Here is a 20950-nt window from a genome sequence, read left to right on the forward strand (position 1 = left end):
GCCTTACAGATTGGGAAACTGCCAAGAATTAACATCCCTTTGCTGTACCCAGGGGCACGAAGGTGACAAGCTCAGCCCTGGACAGCCGAGAGGCAGGAACGTGTCTCCTGTGTGACCGTGTTCTTTCTTGGACAGTGCTCTTGTTTGTGCACACAGCCGTGTTCAATGGAGTATAAACCAGGGAAAAAAGGGCTCTAAATCCAAACCAGGTTACATGGAAGTGTAGTAGGTCAGGCTGGAGTGAGAAGGCAGCAGTCAGCGAGGCAGGTTTTCAGATTGTATTTAAGGATTAGTCATCCAACAACAATGATGAAATTGTAAGGTGTAGCAAAAGGCAGGCATGAAAGCGAGGCAGCTCCGGGATCTGACAGCGTGTGTGCCTCAGCCTGGCGCTTGTATTCCCTTCTCCCTGCGTGTGGTTCTGCCTGTGTAAGGTCTGTTTACATCTTCCCGGCCTTGTGCTGCCTTTGTGCATAGAAATTTTTCCACAATAATTCTCCATGGAGTTTACAAATACTTCCTGATTAGCTTTTTTATTTGTGTGTCCCTTTCCTCTATGTCAGCACATTCAAAAATACACTTTTTGCCTTTCCTTGTCCTGGATTACCAACTGCAGTTCAGAGCTTTTCCCTGGTTTGCTCAGAATCTTTTGGCTGAGCAATCTGAGCACCCAAACCCTGCAGTTGTTGGCTGTTAAAACGTCACTATGCTCATCCCACCCAGCTTGTCCTTTCTGCTGTGAGTGGATGCAAGTTATTTAAATATGTTTTTACATCTTGTTTCCTTGTGTACACAAACATGTTTGGGTTTATTTTTATTTTGCATAGACATTTACTCATCCATAAGTGCCAGTGTTGCAGTTACTTAACATACATTACGTAGGGTGGTGTCACATTCCCTCTGGCATTTCCCAGCTCCTGTTGGGCAGCTGGGTCTGGAGTGGGGGTGGGAGGCTGAACCCCAGAGCAGCAGCTGGGTCTGGGGGTCCCTGCTGCCCTTGTGTCCTGTCAGCTCTGCAAGTAAGTGGGTTTGAGATCAGGAATGAAGATCACAGTGCAGACTCTGGGTTAAATACAGATCAAAGTAGTGGAATTGCTGTGTCAAGGTCATTTGTCTCCTAAGAAAATTGTTGGCTGTCTGTATTTCTCTTTGTGACACGGTTTTGTTTCAATTGTGCCTCTAATTGTGTCAGACTAATGATGTGCAGGGTGCTCTGGTTGTGAACACCTTTCTATTTCTTCAGCTGCTGCTGCTCTGTTGCTATAAAAAGGGTGATTCCATTGTAGGCTCCTCACACTGCTAGAGAGGAGTTTAAATGTAACCACGGAAAGTTTAAATGGCTTTTCCCCTCTTGGTGTCTACCAGTGATTGATTTTCCTGGCACAGGGGAAGGGGTGAATGGTTGGATGTTGATTTTGCAGGAGGCAATGTTATTAAACATGGTCTTTTTCCACCAGCACTAACGTGTGTGCTCTGCTTTGCTTCTCTTCCAGATATGGACGTGTCGAAAGTGTCAAAATCCTCCCTAAGAGGGGGTCGGAAGGTGGAGTGGCAGCGTTTGTGGATTTTGTGGACATCAAAAGTGCCCAGAAGGCACACAACTCTGTCAACAAAATGGGAGATAGAGACCTACGGACGGATTATAATGAGCCAGGAACCATTCCCAGTGCTGCACGGGGATTGGATGATACAGTTTCCATAGCATCTCGTAGTAGAGAGGTTTCTGGGTTCAGAGGAGGTGGTGGGGGGCCCACTTACGGCCCCCCACCATCACTTCATGCACGGGAAGGACGTTATGAGCGGAGACTTGATGGGTAAGTTCCAAGGTTTCTCTAGGCAGGTATTTTGTATTTGATATGGTGAGAAACACAAACTCGTATCTAGGGCCCCCAGATGGATTTAAAATTTTGGGAATTATCTATGTTTCCTATTTTGGGTTGGAAACGGAAGTGATTTCTATCCCAGTGGCTGGTACCTTGTGGATCCATAGAGGATGTGTCCTGCAGCTGGTTGGATATCTACCTACACTTGAAATAAGGTGGTTTTAAGATGGAAGATTTCCTTTGGCCAGCATCGATATTGGAGTTACTCCTTTCTAGAAGTAGCGATCCCATTTCTTGGATAATATTAAGGCTTTGCTGGATGTATCCCTGCTGCCAGATGGAGCTATCTTACTCTACAACATGTGGTGAAGTTCTCTGTGGAGTATCTTCGGAATACTAGAACCTAGAATTCGGTGAAAGCTTGATGCCTAGCTCTCAGTTCTCACTATATGCAGCGGGTATGTTAATTGGATTGTCACCACAAAATTCATAGTAGACTTTAATGGTGCGGCCCCTTGGATTCTACCGACAACACTTAGCCATGGAAATAACGCTTGGATGGAGAAGACCGAAGGCAGCTTGTGATGGTTCCATTTTGGATCTACATCATTTCCAAGTTATTGGGATTATTCTTTCTGATGGTATTGGCAAAAAGAGATGACGGACATTACTAAATTTTGGAAATTATAGTTTATTTTTTTTTAAAGATGGGATAAGAACTACTGCCTTGAATTTATTGGATGGTATACAGTCAAGACGCCAGTAGCCATGGGGAGTGGATTACTATCTAGTCTCTTAAAAAGCTCTCTGCTGCTCCACATTAAACATACTTTAGCTTTAAGGACGTGGTGCTAATACCCGTTTGTGGATACACCAGTGAGACGTGACTGGGCTGGATGGTTACCAAGGCGGCCAGAGGATGCCTGCTGGCAGCAGCGTCAGGGCCCTCGGGCCTCGGGGGATCTTCTACCAGCTGCTTGATTCAGACTTAGGGCTGGAAATTAAAATTATGGATCTATTTAAGTGCCTTCTGTCTCAAGAAAGAAGTCTGGGGGTTTCAGAGTTACGGTTTCAGTCTGGGACTACTTCCGTCCAGTGGATTTTTTTTTTTTGTGTCCTGTCACTAAGATTTTTTTTTTTTTTTCTTGTTGGTTCATCTAAAATATCATTTGACACCCTTGCCCATTAAGAAGGTGGATTACCCCTGTAAGAGGGGCCAAAATTGGGGAAGTTATGTTCACAATTCTCTCCCTAGATTTAATTGGGAATATAGGTCGTGTTCCCACACTTGGAAAAGGTTGGTATGTCCTGCCCTGTGTATATTAGCCCCTCTCCTAACCCAAGTCAAACCCTCTCTTTCCACTAACTCCAGTAGCACTTAGTACTAATAGATAAATGAAGAAAGCACTGTAGCCAGTAGCTGCTCAGCTCTGCTTCCTCTGTCTTCTGTGTCCTTCTCATGGATAAGGATTTGTTCTTTCTGTCAGCTCTGTAGCAGTAACCCGCTAGAAAATACTGCTTTTTCTCTGACCTCATTAAATCAGCTGTCACTGATTAACACTTTAGGATGCTAAATGCAATAGTTTGTTAAATTGTTGATCTTGGTCCTTCAAAAGGGGGAAAAAAGAACCAAAACAGAGACACATTTCTGTGCCAGATTCTGAAATAGCTTTCAAAATTCCATTGTTGCAAGCAAGAGGTAATGGAAATAGAAATGCAACAATGAATTTCAAGCAGATGTAGAAGTTAATGACATTCTCTTGCTCTGGTTAAGTAGTTTTTTATATATAATTTGAGAGAAAAAAATGCAGGCAAGATGTGAGGGAACCCTGTAGAAAGCTTGATATGAGTTACAGTTTAACAAGAGAGAGTGAATATATTGAGAGGATTAAGGATCTAGTGATTCATTGGAGAAGGAATGGAAGGCACTTCCTGAGATGGTAATCGAAAAAAGATTCAAATCTCATTTTCAGTTTATAAAAGATCCCTGAAATATTTCTGCCATTCGAACTAGGGCTGTGATGCAGGAGAGGAGGAGGAGGCACAAGGCAGAATTGGGTTATTTGGATTCAGGGGATTACTGAAGTGACTCATAACAGATTCTGAAGGAAGAATCTGAGAGAGAAGGTTGAAAAAAAGGTTGAAATGTCCTTCATTAGATGGATAATTAATTTTTAAATTAACTTTGGCTACCCTGATATATTTAGAATTTTAGAAGTAGTTTTTAAATGTTCAATGTTGTAGCCATTATGGATCTTACATTTTGTGGAGGTAACTAAGATGTACCATCCTAATACTTGTCTAAATTGGAATACTCAACTATTTGTAGTGTTCCTTTATATGTCAGTTTTATTGTCTCTTTATTTGAGAGATCACACTAACTCAGAACATCACTGAGCCTTTCTCAATTTAAAGTGTTCAAAGCACTGAAATTAACTGGACTGTAGCTGCTGGAAAGCAGCAGCTTGTGCAGATAGAAATTCTGTGATCGCAGCAACAGCAGCAGTCACAACAAAAACGCCTCCTAAAAATTGGGTTCCCAGTCCTTGTGTAAGGTCTTAGTATGTTCTGGGGACCTTGCAGCATCCTTACAGCTCCAGCATCAGTAATGGAGATGTTTCTGTAGTGTCCACAGCTTTTACAAGAAATGAGTGTAGCAATCTGGTCAAAGCAGAAATTCCCTCTAAGAGGGTGAAATAATTTAGAACAGCAACAAGAACCCCCCCTAATTTTCTGGGAATTCTCTATGGGTTATGCCACCCCTTTTGAAAGCAGCTTCTCACCTCTGGGTCATGCTTTGCATGGAGGCTTTCATGGCTACAGCCCAATTTGTGATGCCATTTTTGCAGAAGGATAATTACAAGAGCTCCAGTAATTACCAAATTTCAAATAAAAAAATTAATTTTGAAGCTCTTAAGCAAAAATGGAGAGAAAAAGAATAAGTTAATGATGATGTCCACAAACATGAAGTTTTTCTTGCTTATGGAATTTAAAAGAAAAAGAACAACTGAAATGAGGATTCTGCGTGGGAAAGCAGAAATTTTTCCTGTGCAGGCAAGTTGCTGGTCATGAAAGCCCCATATTGTGATTAAACCAAAATGATTGCTCAGTTTGATCGTATACAAATATAACTTTGGAGTCAAGTAAAACGTTTTGAAGTTTGTCATTGTTTGCTTGATAGGTTATTGCTGGTTAGTGGAGAAGCAGTCGCAACAATAAGTCGAGTGCTGCCGTGAATGTTTGCATGATTTGCTTTTAGTTGTGCCTGCCCCTTTCTGATGCAATATTTTTCCCCCTTCCCAAATGCAGGGCTTCAGATAACAGGGAGCGTGCTTATGAACATAGTGCCTATGGACACCATGAGCGGGGGACGGGCGGATTTGATCGGACGAGACATTACGATCAGGATTACTATAGAGACCCTCGGGAGCGGACCTTACAACACGGGCTCTATTACACTTCTCGGAGCCGAAGCCCAAACCGTTTTGACACTCACGACCCCCGATACGAACCTAGGGCCCGGGAGCAGTTTACATTGCCCAGTGTGGTACACAGGGATATCTACAGGGATGACATTACACGGGAGGTACGAGGCAGAAGGCCGGAGAGGAACTACCAGCACAGCCGGAGCCGGTCGCCGCACTCGTCGCAGTCCAGGACGCAGTCCCCGCAGCGCCTGGCCAGCCAGGCCGCCCGGCCCGCCCGCTCCCCCAGCGGCAGCGGCTCCCGGAGCAGATCCTCCAGCAGCGACTCCCTCAGCAGCAGCAGCAGCACCAGCAGTGACAGGTAGGTCCCTCCACGGGTCCCGAGGTGTGAGCCCGAGTTGTTCCGTGGCAAAGCTTTGGTGGTTGACGTAGAAGTGATCCGGAGTGAAATGTAAAAAGGCTCGGTTGGCACCAGGGGTTGTGTTCCGTGATGGATCCACGCAGCACCCGTGAGGTGGTGGCTGGGCAGAGCAGGGATGTACAGACACAAGGCCTTGCTGCCCGTGTGCCTGGAGAATGGGGTCGCTTTTATTTGCTTCAGTGAGAGGAAAAGCAATTTCTAAGGTTTTTTTTTACAGACCACACTTCAACATACTTTGGGAAATGATGAGTGGTATTGTTCTGTTTCTTCTTGTTCCCTGACACCGCTGACATTCACAAGGTTGATTTGTCACATTCCCATTTTTTTCCCCTGCTGCCTCCCAGCAAAAATTGTAGAATTGGAAGACTTAAAAAATAACGCAAGTTTGCCATTCCTGGGGATGTGTTTCCCGTGTCCTTGGTTCTGCAATAGCTCTGTATTTGCGTGGCTTTACAAAAGACCTACAGGGGAGAAAAGAAGGTGTTAGAAAATCACTGATTTCTTTTAATAATTTTTAAATTCATGTTGAAGTGCCTCTCTGGTATTTGGTCTTTTAATAGTAAATTCACCCTAAGAGTGGAAACCACAAAGCTACAGTTGCACCCATAAATGTTTTATGCTCTTTGGCGAAGAGCTCTGCTCTTCAGGAGGGTTTGCAGAGTTGGCAGTGTTTCCTTTGCATACCAGGTCTTTTCTAAAACTAAAAATATTCATTAAGCAAATAAGTGTACCAGTAGAGTGTTTGATTTCACAAAGGCCTGGAGTGCCAGGACAAGGGGGAATGGCTTCCCACTGCCAGAGGGCAGGGTTAGATGGGATTTTGGGAGGGAATTCCTGTGTGTGAGGATGGTGAGGCCCTGGCTGTGCTTGCCCCATTCCTGGAGGTGTCTGAGGCCAGGTTGGACGGGGCTTGGAGCAACCCAGGGGTGGAATTAGGTGAACTTGAAGGTCCCTCCCAGCCTGTTCTAGGATTCTGTGAATAACACTGTGAATGGAATTTTACCACTGGCAGAACTCTCTGACCAAGGGAATTATTCTCACAAAATCTTACCTTGAATGTGGGACCTCCTGGAAGGGTGAGATGGGCTGACACTCATGGAAAGCGTAGAGAAGGGAAGATGAGGAAATCAGTGTCTCCTCTTCTGACTGCCCCACCCCCCTCATGTCTAAAGAACCATGCAAAGATTTATTTACTTCTTTTAATTATTGTTTGCTCCTCCTGGATTTAGAAATCCAGGTCCTGTCTTGGCTGGAGAGCAGGTGGAGATTTAAGACAACTTTTAGGCTGCTTTAAGCACTTGTTTATTTCCAGCACCTCTCTCAATGAGAGCTTTATCATTGCTTGAATAAAGACAATCCTTTGTCAAAGATTTTTCACAATTATTACAGCTCAGAAAATCTGCGAGACTTCCAAAGGTCTCAAAAAAATCCTGCAGAAAATGGATTGAGGAGGGCTGGTTACATTTAAGGTTTAATAAAAAAATCTCAAGCAGAGGAAGAAGAAAAAAATCCCTAAACAGAGTGCTTCTCTGCTCCTTGTGGAATGAGAAAGGCGTCCAAGAAACTCGTAATATTTATAAAATGTCATTGTTGGGATGTTGAGGCAGGATGAAATTCTGTTCTGAATTTGAGAGGACTGAATATGATCCCACTGGAACCAAGTTTTAAGATTTAACGAGAAGAAAAGCAGTGTCTGCTGTGCTCGAGCATTTCATTTTCTTGGCAATTTCTAGTTGTAATAATGGAAAAGTAGACGATACTCTGGGAGGAAATAAAACATTTTTTTCTTATTAATACAATGAAATCAAACTCAGTCAAGCAAGTAATGGAATCTGGTGGATTGTATATTTAATTTTGAAGGATCAGAAAAGAGTTTTACATGTTTCTCAGCAATCAGATAATAATAAACATTTAACTCTCTTCACTTTGGGAAGCAAAATCCCACCTGGCCTTGAAGTCTCTCAAAGCACTAGTGTTTAATTTTCAACACATTTTGAATTTAGCCATGTAAATATTAAACCCCTCAAACCCTGTTGGTGAGAGAAAGCTGCCTCACCCCCTTTTCCCTGGTTTGGTGCTCCCACTTGCTGTGTAATGTATCCAGCTTCATTTGTCTGGAGAATAATTATTGTCTGCAATTTCTGTGGTGGTCTTGAGGATTTTAGCAAGCTGGAGATTCTCTTATGGTTTTTTTTGTAGGTGGAAATGACCAATTTTGTGAGGCTGTGGTATTATTAAGGTCTTTATGACACTGCATTCTTCTGAAATTTAAGAACTTGGTCACTCAAGTCTTGTCCTGTTGGTCTCAGCTGGCAAAGTTGTGTTCTCTGCCCTGGGGTGTTTGGGACACTTGGTGCATGTTCAGAGCTTGTGGGAACTTTGTGCCAGGCGCTGTCCTTCAGGAGCTGTGAAAAAGCAGCCGAAAGGTGGTGAAGAAGTTTGGGTTTCCTTGCTTGTGGTTTTTCAAGAGCTGTGTGAAGTAATTAACACTGATTAAATGGAGCTGATTTTCCTGGACAATACTGAAAAAACACAATCTGCTTGCTTAAAAATTAAAAAACAACCCAAAAAAGCCTTTATCTTGTAAAGGTTCAGAGTTTCTTGTGTTGGATCTCAACTAAACTTTGCTTTAAATTGCTATTCAGAGGTCTTTGCAGGTAATGGCTGCAAGGGAGTAACTGAGAAACTCAAACCAGAAAGAATATGTTAAAAATAACCAGTATTCTCTGAAGCCAGGCTTTATTTGGGGTGTTTTGTGGCCTCTCAGGAGTTGCCTGCTGAGCTGACAGAGCTGGTGGATGCAGATGGTTCCTGCGTGGATTTGCAGAGGAATTTGTGTTTTGAATTTTGAATGTGAGACTGCTCATTCCCCACCCGTATTGTGGAAGAGAGTTGATGGAATTTTTTTATCACCTTGAAAGAAGGAAAAAGCCCTTGAAAATGATAATTTACCACCACCACCAGAAGCCTGAATTTCTGGGTTTTGGTGATTCAGACACACACCACAAATGATACATTAGCAAACATATTTTCTGTACTGTGTCATGGAAGAAGCTGGCTCTGGATGGAAGCTGGGTGATCCCATAGGAAGCAAACCAGATTTTGTTTGTGCCCTGCCCAACCTCCTGGAAACAACCCCTCTGCTTTTTTTTTTCTTTTGTAGAAAGAGCTCTTTTCTAGGCTGCTTGTCGAGGTGCTCTAATGTGCTAAAAATAATTTCTGGGCTTTTTGATTCAGTTTTGTAACGTCAGATGGCCTGACACGTCTCTTGCTGCTCCATGTGTTAGTGATTATTTTAAAGCTCTGCTGCAGCAGTGTGCTGAACCACCCGGTGCTGAGAGTGGAGCATTTTGCTCCTAAAATCCTAAATTGCTGGGATAGGGTTTGAATTCATTTACAAAAACCCAGGCAGAAGTGTTTGATTTCTTGTAGGTGGTGTCCAGGCTGAGAAATGTGTTCAATCTATAGATAAGTGACCCAAGATTGCCCTTGACCTTTAATTTATTTTTTAAGAGTGTTTATTCAGTTGTCTGATGTGGTGGATGCTGGGGGATTTAGCAGTTAAATTAATAATTTCCTATAATGTGTAATGTAGTCCCCTTTAATTTATTTTTCAAGAGTACTTATTTGGTTGTCTCATCTTCAGGATGCTGGAGCTGGATGAATAATTAGTTAGATGACTATTTCTCTATAGCTTGTAATATGAAACAGATATTGTGAAATTAAAAGAGCATTTTCAGTTTAGATACAACACTGGGTTTATATTCACCAAGATCCATGTGAGCATAGTCATTCCAGTCTTCCCAAAATCGAGAAATGGGAAGAAAGTTGCACTTACAGATAGTTGAAATGGGATTTTTTATTTTGTAATTCTGATAGCTGTATTTAAAGTTCTCATGACAAGTGGGCAAGGCATAAGGTAATTAGAGATCGGTTTTAATTTTAGATTTCTCTGTGATGAAATTCTTTCTGGAGCAAGGAATCACCGTTGGAATGGAATATATGCGTGTCTTAATATTGAAATAAACTGATGAAAAATACTGCTAAGGGAATTTTAATCATGGGAAAAACAGGCTCCTTGAAACATCCTGTGTATTTTATTTAGTCAGGGACTTTACTACTCTGTTTCAACAACTGAAGTGAAAGTAGAAAAAAAGTGAGTTTTAGTTTCATTACATAATGCAAACCTTTCTCTACTATTTGAAGACTATTGTCTTCATCTCCTCCTTCCCACATCGTTTGCTGCCAGAAGTGATGAGTCACTGATTTAGCTGGGATTTGGGATTTTGAGTGGGTTTGAAGATGCCTATGCTGAGGACAGATGAAAAATCAGGAAAAATGAGGTTAAACGTAGCTGTTTAGTCTTTATTGAAGCATCTGTGAGATGGCTTTTGTCGAGGTTAAATAATTCCACATACATTTCATAGAGATGAGCTGAAAATTTTTAATCTCTTCTGGTAGAACGATAGGGTTTAGCAGGCTTGTGTTTGTATGGGAAAAGAATTAGGTTAAGATTTATGAAAGAAAATGAAAGAATTTCTTAGAGTAGGAAGCCTTTTCCATTACACAAAGGCAACAGTAAATCCTGTCAGAGTCAGGTGAAACACCTCATCCTTACCTTTTGTTCACGTAAACCCATGTGCTGCTTTAATGTTCTCTCTGCGTGGCAAAACGTGAATTAGGGAAAGGAAAATGTAAAAAAAAAAAAAAAAAAAATCCGCCTCAGATACCCGTAGGTTTTGTTACCAATTGCTACCAACGTTTTCACTCCGTTCTTCCTTGTGTTTCTGCTCGTGTCAGCCTGTGCTGCTGCTCAGCTAAATATAACCGAGACCATCCTTTAAACGTGGCTTTTTTTTTTACCCTTGGGACTGTATCGGGTTTCTCGAGATTGAAGCACAAGGGAGAACGTTTTAAGATGCCTTTGGAGAGATTGTAATACAGAAAGCAAGCCTTTATACTCGATATGCCGGAAAAGACGTACCTGTGCATGTGTAATCACGTTAAGTAGATCTTTCTGTGGAAAAAAAATAACGTAATATATCAAAGTTCTCCTCACGGCTGGTGAAGAAATGGTGCCTCAGTGCCCTTGGGAGGGAGCGGCCGCAGCCCGCTCGTCCCTCAGCCTCTCGCCCCAGCTGCTGACAGCCGGCATTACCCCAGCCCTGGACTCGACAATAATCTATAAAAAATGTGCGTTACATAGTAAGATTTTTATCTCTCCCCGAAACCCCGCCGCGTTCTCTCGCCTCACGGCCGGCGGACCGCAGCCGCCGCTGTAATGGCGGCGCGGCCGCGGAGCCGCCTCAGCCGGCTCTTTCGGGACGGGGGAAAGAGGGTGTTTGTGAGGGAAAAGCTGGTGCCGTGTGGGGGAAAAGCGGGTGTTTCTGGAGGAAAAGCGGCTGTGGGGCCGCCGCCGTGCCCCGGCGGGCGGGGGGCGCTTGTTTGCGCTGAGAACCGGTCTGAGCCGGCGGGAGCCGGCCGGGACCGCCGCGCCGCCCCCGGGGCGGGGCCGCCCGAGCCCCGCGGAAAAACACCGCAATTACCACAAAAAAAACCGGCCTAAAAACATAATTAAAATACAGAATCCCTCACCCACCTTAGCCCTGCAGCAGCTCTCGCTCCTGCGTGGAGGTTTCCCCCCTCTCACAGCACAGGGAAATGGAGTAGCAGCGCTTGTGTCAGAGCTGGCTCTGAGAGGGAGAAACCATCCTCTCTCCCTCTCAACCAATTTTAGGTCGTTTATTTATTTTAAAAAATCTTAAATGCTCTGCTCGCTCTAGAAGTTAAGCACTGGTTTCCTTGCTGGAGGAATCAGCCCCAAAAATCCCCCAAAAGGGCGATTTTGGAGCCTGCCCCAGCATCCTAATGCCACCTCTGCCGTGATTGGACACAATTTCAAAATAAAACCGAAATTGTATCTTCATTGGTCCCTCTGGGACATCCCCCCCAATATAAATAGACAATAAAATACTTGAAAACGGTATAACAAATTATTAATTTAAAAAAAAAAAATTATTTACTTAATTTTATTTTACTTAATTTTTATTTGCTTAATTTTCTTGGCATGAGCTGCCCAAAGAAGAGTGGACATTTGGCTGCAATTAATACCCCCCACCACCTCCGCACTCCCAGGAATAGCTGGTAATTGCTGGCTCTAAATGACAAAGCAATTAAGTCTCTTCCTAAATGTGCAGAAGTAGGTGTTTATCTAAATCTGGGCTGTCAGGCTTTGTTTCTGTGTCAGGGCCCAGAATCTCAACTGCTGCTTTCTCAAAGTGCATTTGATTCTTTACAGGCGGAGAAAAAAAAATATATTTTTTTAAAATTAGTTTCAGGAAAGGAGTCTTAAAAATATATCATGTTGTGGATGGGTGAAGTGGAAATTGCCCTAGAAAAATACTTCTGTTTTATTACTATGATAACTATTTTGATCATTTCAGACGACTTTATTGTAGTTAAAGAGGTTGTTATTACTTCAGTGCTTTAAAGGTTTCTTGCAGTGACATCAGAATCTTTGCCAGAGAATATGAGGATTTGTGGCAGCTGATTCCAGACTGTCTGGTGAATTTACCTTTTCCTCAGGTGGAGGAGAAAGATGCGGGTGTGTGGAAGGGTGTGTGTTAAAAATGATATTTTTAAGTCACCCCTGGACAGCTGCAGGTCTGTGGGAGCCAGTGTCTGGTGTGAGAATTTCATGTCTTGCCCTCCTTTTTTAGGAATAGTGGGAAAAACTTGAGCTATGTGGACAGCACTGCTCTCTCCAGTGTTGTGGGAGACTTTGGGCTATTCCTTAAGTCCGTGGGAGCTGCTAAAAATTGCTGTTTTCCCAAAGGTCAGGTGCTGTTGGGTTGGGTTTGACTTTGGTGCTGTGCGTGCGTGTATTAACTAAATGGTCACTTCTAATTGCGTTTTTAAGGCTTTGATTTCCTTCCAAGTATTTTGCTTAATCATCTTGAGTAGGCTGAGGGAAGGAAAGACTTAGCTGAGGTCAGGGAAGTTGAAGCTGCCCGTGTTAGTGCTCAGAAGCCAGGCGCTGTTGGAGGATTCCTGGAGGCAGGAGGAAGTGTGCCTCGTGTTTCTTCCTGCTGCACAATGGGACAGCAAGGGGAAACCAGCCCTGAGAAAGCCAAGGAAAACAGGGAAAGGTTTGGTGCCATGGCTCGTGGTGGCTGCCTCCCTCTGCACGAGTGGTCCAGATTCCCCTTTCCGTGGGAGACACACACAGCTCGGATGTGAATCGTGGCTAAAATAGATCAGAGGGATCATAGTCTGGCAGTGGTGCTGATCTGCAGCAATTCAAGAGAGCTCAGATGGAGACACAGGCACCAGAGGTGGGGGAGAGGATCCCCGTCATAATGACCTCTGGAATAAAGGGCAGTTTAATAATTTATCATGAATATTCATGTGGAGGGATGAGCAGCAGAAGATGAAGGTTGTATTGAACACTTCTTGAAAAAGTACTAGTCATTACAGTGATCAAAGGAAAAATCCAGCCACTGCCAGGGCTCAGCCAGTGTTCCCATATGTGTTCCCATTAAAGCCTAGACACCACATCCCTCTGGACTTGTGAATACAGTGATTTGTTGGGGTTTTTTCCCAGAGAGGATATTCCTGGCTCTGCCAGAGGCGTGGATGCAGAAGGATGCTTCCCTTTAAAACCTGAGGGCTGTGAGAAAAGTCTCCTTGAGGTTTATCAATGTGACTTTACAAACTATCTCAGGTGGAACATGTTGTACTTCAATAAGGTCCCAGGGATGGGAATTAATAGTAAATAAGCCCTATTGTAGGAAAAATAAAAAATAGTATCATCCCCTAATCTTTGCCCATTGAATTAAGCGTGTAGCTGATGCGCTTAGCTTTGCCCTTATGGTCCGGTCATGGAGCGCAGTCCGGCCGCGACGTCGCGAGTGCCGAAACCACTAATGATGGCATCGAGGGTTTAAGTGCAAAAGCTACTTAGCAAGAGATTAGGGGTGCCACTCCAGATCCTTGTGGTCAGCTCCTAATGCCGCTCGGGGAGGAGAAAGCAGTGTGGCTCTTGAGTGGAAAATCACAGGCTTGGGAGAGAGGTGACGGCTTCGATGTGTTCTGTAGAGGAGGAAGAACTTACATGTGTTGGGATGTGCTCCAAGTTTTTTTAAATCTTGAAGGGAAGCTGAGTTTCCAAACGGAGGAGCGAGAAGACTTGCACTGTGTAGAATGCCACGTGAATAAAGTCTTTGCATGATTATTCATTAAGTGCCTAATATAAGAACAAAAATAGCTTTGGCATTAAGAAACAGGACTTGTCTGTGATCCCTCCTCGCAAGAGGCCCGTAACAAAGGTAGGAGACCTGTTCCTTTGTTTCCTGGTTGTTGCAGCCATGAGTGCACTCTGCTCTCTGGAGAAGTGAGACGTGGAACCTTTTAATTCCTTCTCTCTGAGAAATGTTTGGGCTTCAGTGCTCGGTTACTTTATTTAGGTCAAAGTGATGGTTTTGGCTAGAAGAAACTTGGAAATCCAGGATGGCAGGAAAAGAACCTCTTGGAGAATCCTTTCTATGAGAGGGAAGTGGTTTTCAGGGCTGTATCCTCATTTCTTCCATGGTTGTGGCATGTTCTCTGCAGATATCCAGAAACCATTGGTTTTATATCTGGGCAAAACCATGAGAACCTCATCAAACAGTTTAAAAATCAAAAATAATTAAGACACATCTCCAGCAGATCCCGGCTCTAAGGGCATTTATTATCTTTCACCTGTTTGAGAGCAGAGAGCTTTTCTGGTGTGATAATGTGTGGAAGAAAGGCACTGTTCTCCTCCTGAAAATGGATTCCCAAGAATGCCTGGCCCCAGGTCCCTGTGGACAAACGGGGCTGGGCTGGGCTGGCTGAGATGCAGAGTGTCCTACTTACTGTGGCTGCTACAGGTCTGACCTCTTTGGATCATCTGACACCTCCTTGGGTAAGAGGTTGCTGCAAGATCTCAAACCCTCAAATTATGTAAGATTTACACTCTTGCTTTGAAGTTGGTCCCTCCCTTCTATGTTTGTTTACTGGCTGGTGTGTCCTGTTGGATTGTGAAGGATGAATAGTCACAGAAAGGAAGCTGTCGGGTCAGTACAGATTTGCTGTTCCTCTTCATTTTCTGAATGCGCGCGGAGCTGTGCTTCTCCCTGTTCCCGAGTCCAGGAACGCGCCAAGGACGTCCTGCGCCGGTCGGGGCTGTGCTGGGTGAAATGTTCAGTTTGTTTGTTTTTGAGATGGAGAGAGGGAGGAAAGGCTCACTGTGTTGCTAGAGGAGAAACAGAGATGGTATCTAACAGCTGTCTCGGGACTTGATGTTGGGTTTGCTTTTCAATATGCAGTTTCCCTCAAACTCAGAGAAATCACGTGGAAAGAAGGAAGGTACTTAATTAATCCTGTACGTGTAGCTGCCATGGTTTGGGGGTTTGAAAGCACTGGCTCCTGTAAGGGAAGCGCAGAGGCTTTGCCTGTGGGAATTCCTCTGAGGACTTTTCTTCCGTCCCGTGCCTCCACTGTGCCAGCGGAATTGCCTCGCGCTGCTCCTCCTCTCCCGGCCGGAGTGTGGGGTGGAGGCCAGGGCTGTGTAAGGCCTTTTCTTCTGGACTTTCCCCTGCTTTTGCCTTTTTCTCACAAATTAAATTCTCACCCGAGCTTTGTGATCCCTGCTCAGTGCAATGGAACTGGCCCAGGCTTTTGGGAAAGAGAATCCCTGGGTTTCTGATTTGTGCAGATGTAATCGCTAAATCCTAACAAATTCCATGGAATTAAGTTACAGCAAGGTGCTTTTTCAGAAGTTACTCTTCAGTGGTAAACACTGTCATATGATACAGGTTTTGCTGGGCTGGTTTTGGGGTTGTTTTTATTTTAAATTTAGTTTCTAAACCTGGCATTACTCTCCACAGTTGCACAACAAACTAAAATCACATTCTCTCCCCCAGCCTACTGCAGATCGTGCTGTGGCACTTCACCTATTTCATACAGACATTTTCTTTTTGGTTTTATTTTCATTACTTCAGTGTTTTCTACCCATGTGAAAGCTCACAAAAAGTTCTACTTTTAGTTGTATTTTTATTTGCATGTGGGCAGCAAAATGAAGTAATTCCCAAATATAGTCCTAGCCAAGAGATCCATCTGTTCCCTGCATTTTAAAATGGCAAATTAATCCTTAGCATAGAATTCATCAAATGTCTTCTCTCTATAATTTATGCTGCCTGAGATCACAGAAATGACTTTTTTTTTCCCCCCCAGGCCTTCCATTTTAAGTAGTCCTTTACTCCAGAACAGCAGCTCCCATTCTGGTTTTACAGAGCTCTCCTGTGATTCTTCCAGTCACTGTTGTCGCTCTAAAAGGGGACATTTAAAAAAAAAACCCTCCAAAATTATTCTTCCCTTCATCTCTTTGCTGTTTCTTTGAAAGGCTGTAGAAGATTCTATTAGAATCTTAGATCAGAAGGAGTATTTTATGATTCTAAGATGTAAAGGAATATAAATTCTCTTTGAAAAACACCCTTGATAAATGGATTTATTTCAGATGGAGAGCTAGGGTCACTCTGTCCATTTTCATTTGGGTTTCTCTCTTTGGACAATAGTGACCATTTTTAGAAGTACTAAACTTCCACGGTGTTATCTGCCACAAAAGGAATTTCTATATTAAGCTTTGCATGTTCCCAAATTTACTTAAGCAGCATTGTAGCTCAGCTGTGTATCTTGGCACACCTTCCATTGCAGCTCCCATCCCAGGAACAATTCTGTTTATAGGAGAGGATGCACCATTTCAAAACTGCTCCAAATCAGGAATTTCAACAAATGGTGTTTTGTGTATTGCTAAAAAAACCCCGTGCCTTGGGTTGGGAGAAGGCAGTGCATACAAATAGTGCCTGGCTTGGTTTTTTTTTGAGGCAAAATGGGATGCTTTTCTAAAACACGAAGACACAATTCATTCTATGGGGCTGTTTGCCATGATCTTCTGGCAGCTTTATGTTAAAAAGTAACTGCAGTAACCTGGAGGTGAATCAGTGCTAGGGCTTTTTTTGTTCCAGCATATGTCTGAAAAAAAAGGCTTTTCTTCTGAAAGATGCCCAGTGCTCAACACTTAGTCAATGCCAGATTGTTTTAAAATTGTATTTAGAAGTGTTTATTCCCAGGAGTTCATTTGTCAGGGCTCTTTAGGCAAAGTAGGTTACTTTTTGCTCCTTGAGTAAATGTGTAGTAGCCTACTTGGATGCAGTGGTGGTTGCATTTTCAATGGCATTTCACTCTCCTGGCTCATGGGCAGCACTTGGAGTAGAGTTTGGTGTTTTTTCCTGGGATGCCGAGTGGGTCCTTTCATGAAAGCAGTGCTGTTGTTGAGGAAACTGCCTTTAAACGTTGGGCTTGATGATCATGGAGCTCTCTTCCAGCTTAAATGATTCCGTGTTGCTTTCTTGGTATTTTGAAAGGACTTGGCCACCCGTGAGCCAGAAGATGAAATTCCTCAGCCTGTTTCCTCTGTGATTCAGGGAATGACCTTGGGCAAAGCTCTTGGCCTCTTCATGCCTTCCTTTCCTACCTGCAGTGGATGCTAAGACAGCCTCCCATGAATCTGGTACGGCTTTTGTCCAAAGATTTCGTGTGCTCTGAGGTGTCAGTTACAAAATACCAGTTTAGATCATCAGCTGATAGGTGGCAAAAGCTCTTCCCCTTAACACAATTACGCTGCTTTTGGCCAACTTTTGTCTCATCTGTGCCTGGAGCAGCAGCTGTTCCTCAGGCACGTCCTGGCAGTGCTTGGAATGATTTGGAGCAGGGCTGGAGGAGGTGGGAGTTGTGGGTGGCTGCAGCAGGACTTCTCACGAGGGATCTTGACCCAGGGCTCCCCTCTGTGAGGGTGACGTTAATTGAGGCTCATCCTGCTCACCCGTTCTCACACCCACCCTCTTTCTTCCCTCTTTGCATCGGTGGAAGTTTAATTGTGGGAAAGCACAGCTGAGGAGCTGCTTTGTACTTCACCCTCAAGGTCTTGATGACTTTTATCTTTCCCAGCGCCGAGCTCCCTCACCGTGGCCATTTGCTGAGAAAGCATTTCCTCCAGCTTCCCAGGGTTTCTTTTGGAGCATGAGCAATCCGACTGTTCCCAGGGAGCATCCGTGGTTCAAAGAGGCATTGGCTGGGCAGGCAGGTAACTCCAGCTACTCCCAGATTCAGCACCAAACCCGTCCACATCTGAGCCACCAGCCAGCAGGGAGAGCACAGGGATTGAGCAGCTTCTTCCCAGCAGTGGGGAGCTGCTGTCAGTGCTGAGCCAGCTCTTTGCTCCAGAGATAGGCCCCTGTGTTTGTAACCAACACGGTTTTTCTCCACCCCTGGATAGTGTTTTTAATTCTTGGGTGCAGGAAGTTCAAGCCCAAGGACAGGGGGATGTAGGGAAAGGAGTGAGGTGGCAACACTGACACACTGTGGTTGGGCACAGTGTCCTCAGCCAGATGGGGATTAATATAAACATAGGTATTTTTAGCAGTCCTAATGGGTTATTTAGTTGCAGGGAAAAATTAAAAGGAGCTCAAGGCTGTCTGGAAACTCTGGGGGCTGCAGGGGAAGGCGGTTCTGGGGCTGGAAGCAGTCTGTCCTTCTGAGCAACATCTTCATCTTCTCTATGATTCATTTCAGACTTTCATCAGAGATCAGGTGTCAGACAGCAGGATAAAATAACTGATGTAAATATATTTATATATATTTATACATGGCCTGTCACAGAAATGCAAATGGAATGTTAATAAGCCACTCACTTGACTGGGGATACATCTATGGCAAATAGCAACTGGAGGCTGTGTCTTCAAAAACTTGCTGGTCAGAGACTGAAATGCATACTGCAACATGTGTGTTAGTTGGCCACCTAAAGGACATTGAGTTGCCACAGTTACATTGCCTTCCCATGGATTTTAAACATTTAATATAATTTCTTTGGATTTAGGATTCCAGCCCAGCAGGAGATCATTGAAGTCTTCTCTGTGGCCCTGGTTAAGCAGAAAAAGTTAAGGAGGATGTCCTCGTTTCATTAGTCTGCAGTATTTAATGATCTCTCTTGAGAGCTGTAAATGCTGTTCTTATCTGTTGCGTGCTTTTTGTGGCTGTTTTTGTTTCTGTGCAGCAGGTCTGGCCTTTCCCCCCTCTCAGTGGACTGTTTTATCATAGCTGAGTGCTGTTAAATACTGCAGTGTGTGACAGGCACAAAGCAAAGTTCCATGGCTGGTGAGTTCTCAGGGCGTGAAGGGGTGCCAAGAATGTCACAGAGCCGCATCCCTGCGAGCTTTGCTCCGGAGGGGCTGGGCTGATGGGCACAGGGTGATTACACCCAGGGAATGTTCAGGTGCCTTTCCCTTCCTCTCACGTCCCTATTTCCAGTGGAAAGCCTCATGTACAGATTGGAGGAGCGGGGTTCAGAGTCTTTGTGGTTTCCCTGTGTGGGCTGAGCCTCTTCAGAGGCTCCTGCAGTTGGCACAACGGGGCGACAGCTCGGTACCTCTTGATCTCTTTCATACCAACCAACCTCAGAGGTCGGGCTGGGTTTTCTCCACGTCTTCAGGTTGAACAACTCCTTTGAGCAAGGGAAAACCCCCTGGTATTTATTTCCACAGGTGTGTGAAGTGGTTTTTTTCCCATACAAATAGCCTAGTGTGGGCCGTGCCACGCGTACAGAACAACTGCCTGCTTGGGTATGTAGGTCAGTGTTGGAATTAGCTCTGATAAGGAGTTTCTCACAGTGTGCCCAGACCTCTGGAATTCTCAGTGTGGTTATTCCTGCTCGTGGCAGGGTGTTGGAATGAGATGATCTCTGGGGTCTCTCCCAGTCTCCTTCTGGGATTCTGTGTGGCAGAGCAGCCACCTGGATTGTCGGATTAATGGGGTGGTGTCAGGAGTTTTGTGGGAATGGGCTACTCCTTTTCTTAGGAGAGAACGTGTGATTTGATTTGTGTAGAGAACAGGGGAAATTCTGGTTAAATATCTTCTTAGGTTCATGTAATATTTATCACTAGGTGAGTAATACCAGTCTGTAATAGCCCTGTGCTATTGCTCCAATTTATGGTTTCCATCCAGAAGTCCAAGTGTTTCACAGGTAAAGATCCTTTAGTCCATTGCTAGAATGGGATACAGTGCATTTTTTAAGCTTTTATTTTAAGCAGTTGCCATCAAATTTTTCTGGGTATTGGCTGGCAGTAATCAGGTCTTTTAAATTCTTTTTATTCCCAAACAACACATAGGTACGTTCAGGAAACTTGGAACAATTTTCTGGTGCTCTTTTCCCAGGCTGAGGAAATCTAACCAGCATTTTTCCAAAGCCTATGAAATATCCCCAGTTTGTGTCTTGTGGATAGAGCTGATTGTACAGCACTGTCACTGCTGGTGTTTTGTGCATAGGGATCATCTACAGTGACCAGATTGGATCTGGAAAGGGAGGGACGGGGTAAAACAGAGAGGTTCCTGTTGCTTCCATTCAGAGATGACTGTGTGTTAACTTTGGATTTCCTGACCCAGCTTGGGTATCTGCTGCTGACATCAGCCGTGAGAATAACCCTCTGTCAGCGGGGATGGAGCCTGGCCTCACTAGATCTTTCTAGGAGATAATCTTCACTCACAGATTATTCTGACAGGGTGTTGAGTCGAGCTGAGCCAGGCAGAGTTCCTGATTTCAAGTTAATTTTGGCAGGGAAAAAGTGATCATTCTGCATATTTCCTGTAAAAAACAACCAAACCTGGATTCTTCGTAACAGTGCTTCGAAACAGTATTTGGAGGCAGCTATAAAAAAATTAAAAGTATTCATTTTTACATTTTTACAGCTGAAATGTGGCATGAAAAGTGCAAAGGTTTTAAACTGGTTTTAGGTGGCTGTGTTTCTAACTTGCCCCAGCAACAGAGGTTAGAATTATGGAATGACAGAATCCTGGAATGGTTTGTGTTGGAAGGGACCTTGAAGCTCATCTCATTGCAGCCGGGCCTGGGCAGTCCCGGCTCTTCTGGGCAATAACAGCTTGGGTTTGTTTTGTTTTATAAAGCCAGCACGGGCAGCTCAGCCCTCAAAGCTTCCCTCTGCTTCATCCTCCACCGTGGGTGCTGTGTTTGCAGCTTTGCTTCCTGCTCACGGGGAGTCCCCAGCCTGCACTCACTCAGCCCTGACTCACTGATCTCAAATAAATCAAGCGGCAGAAATGACAATTGTGCCACATGGTAGAATTGCAGGAGGGTGGAGGGCAGCTTGTGAGATCCCTTGATTCAGTGGCACTGCTGCTTCCCGTTCCTT

The 20950-nt window shown here is 44.2% G+C and overlaps 1 protein-coding gene across 5 annotated transcripts in view; it reads left to right on the forward strand.

Moving 5' to 3' along the window:
* Positions 1 to 20950, forward strand: part of SPEN (spen family transcriptional repressor) — a 63572-nt gene that overhangs the window by 14553 nt on the left and 28069 nt on the right. For 4 of the 5 annotated variants that reach the window (XM_014257261.2, XM_088066381.1, XM_014257263.2 and 1 more), the window contains exons 2-3: positions 1494 to 1814; positions 5133 to 5609. In XM_014257261.2, the coding sequence (XP_014112736.2) occupies positions 1494 to 1814; positions 5133 to 5609 (798 nt within the window). Of the gene's footprint in view, positions 1 to 1493; positions 1815 to 5132; positions 5610 to 14720; positions 14765 to 20950 lie in introns of those variants that run through there. The other variant, XM_014257265.2, reaches the window with a different exon arrangement.

The sequence above is a fragment of the Pseudopodoces humilis genome, chromosome 24 (genome assembly GCF_049639895.1).
Source record: "Pseudopodoces humilis isolate 2021_Gansu_Grassland_sample_001 chromosome 24, ASM4963989v1, whole genome shotgun sequence".
Taxonomy (NCBI): Eukaryota; Metazoa; Chordata; class Aves; order Passeriformes; family Paridae; genus Pseudopodoces; species Pseudopodoces humilis.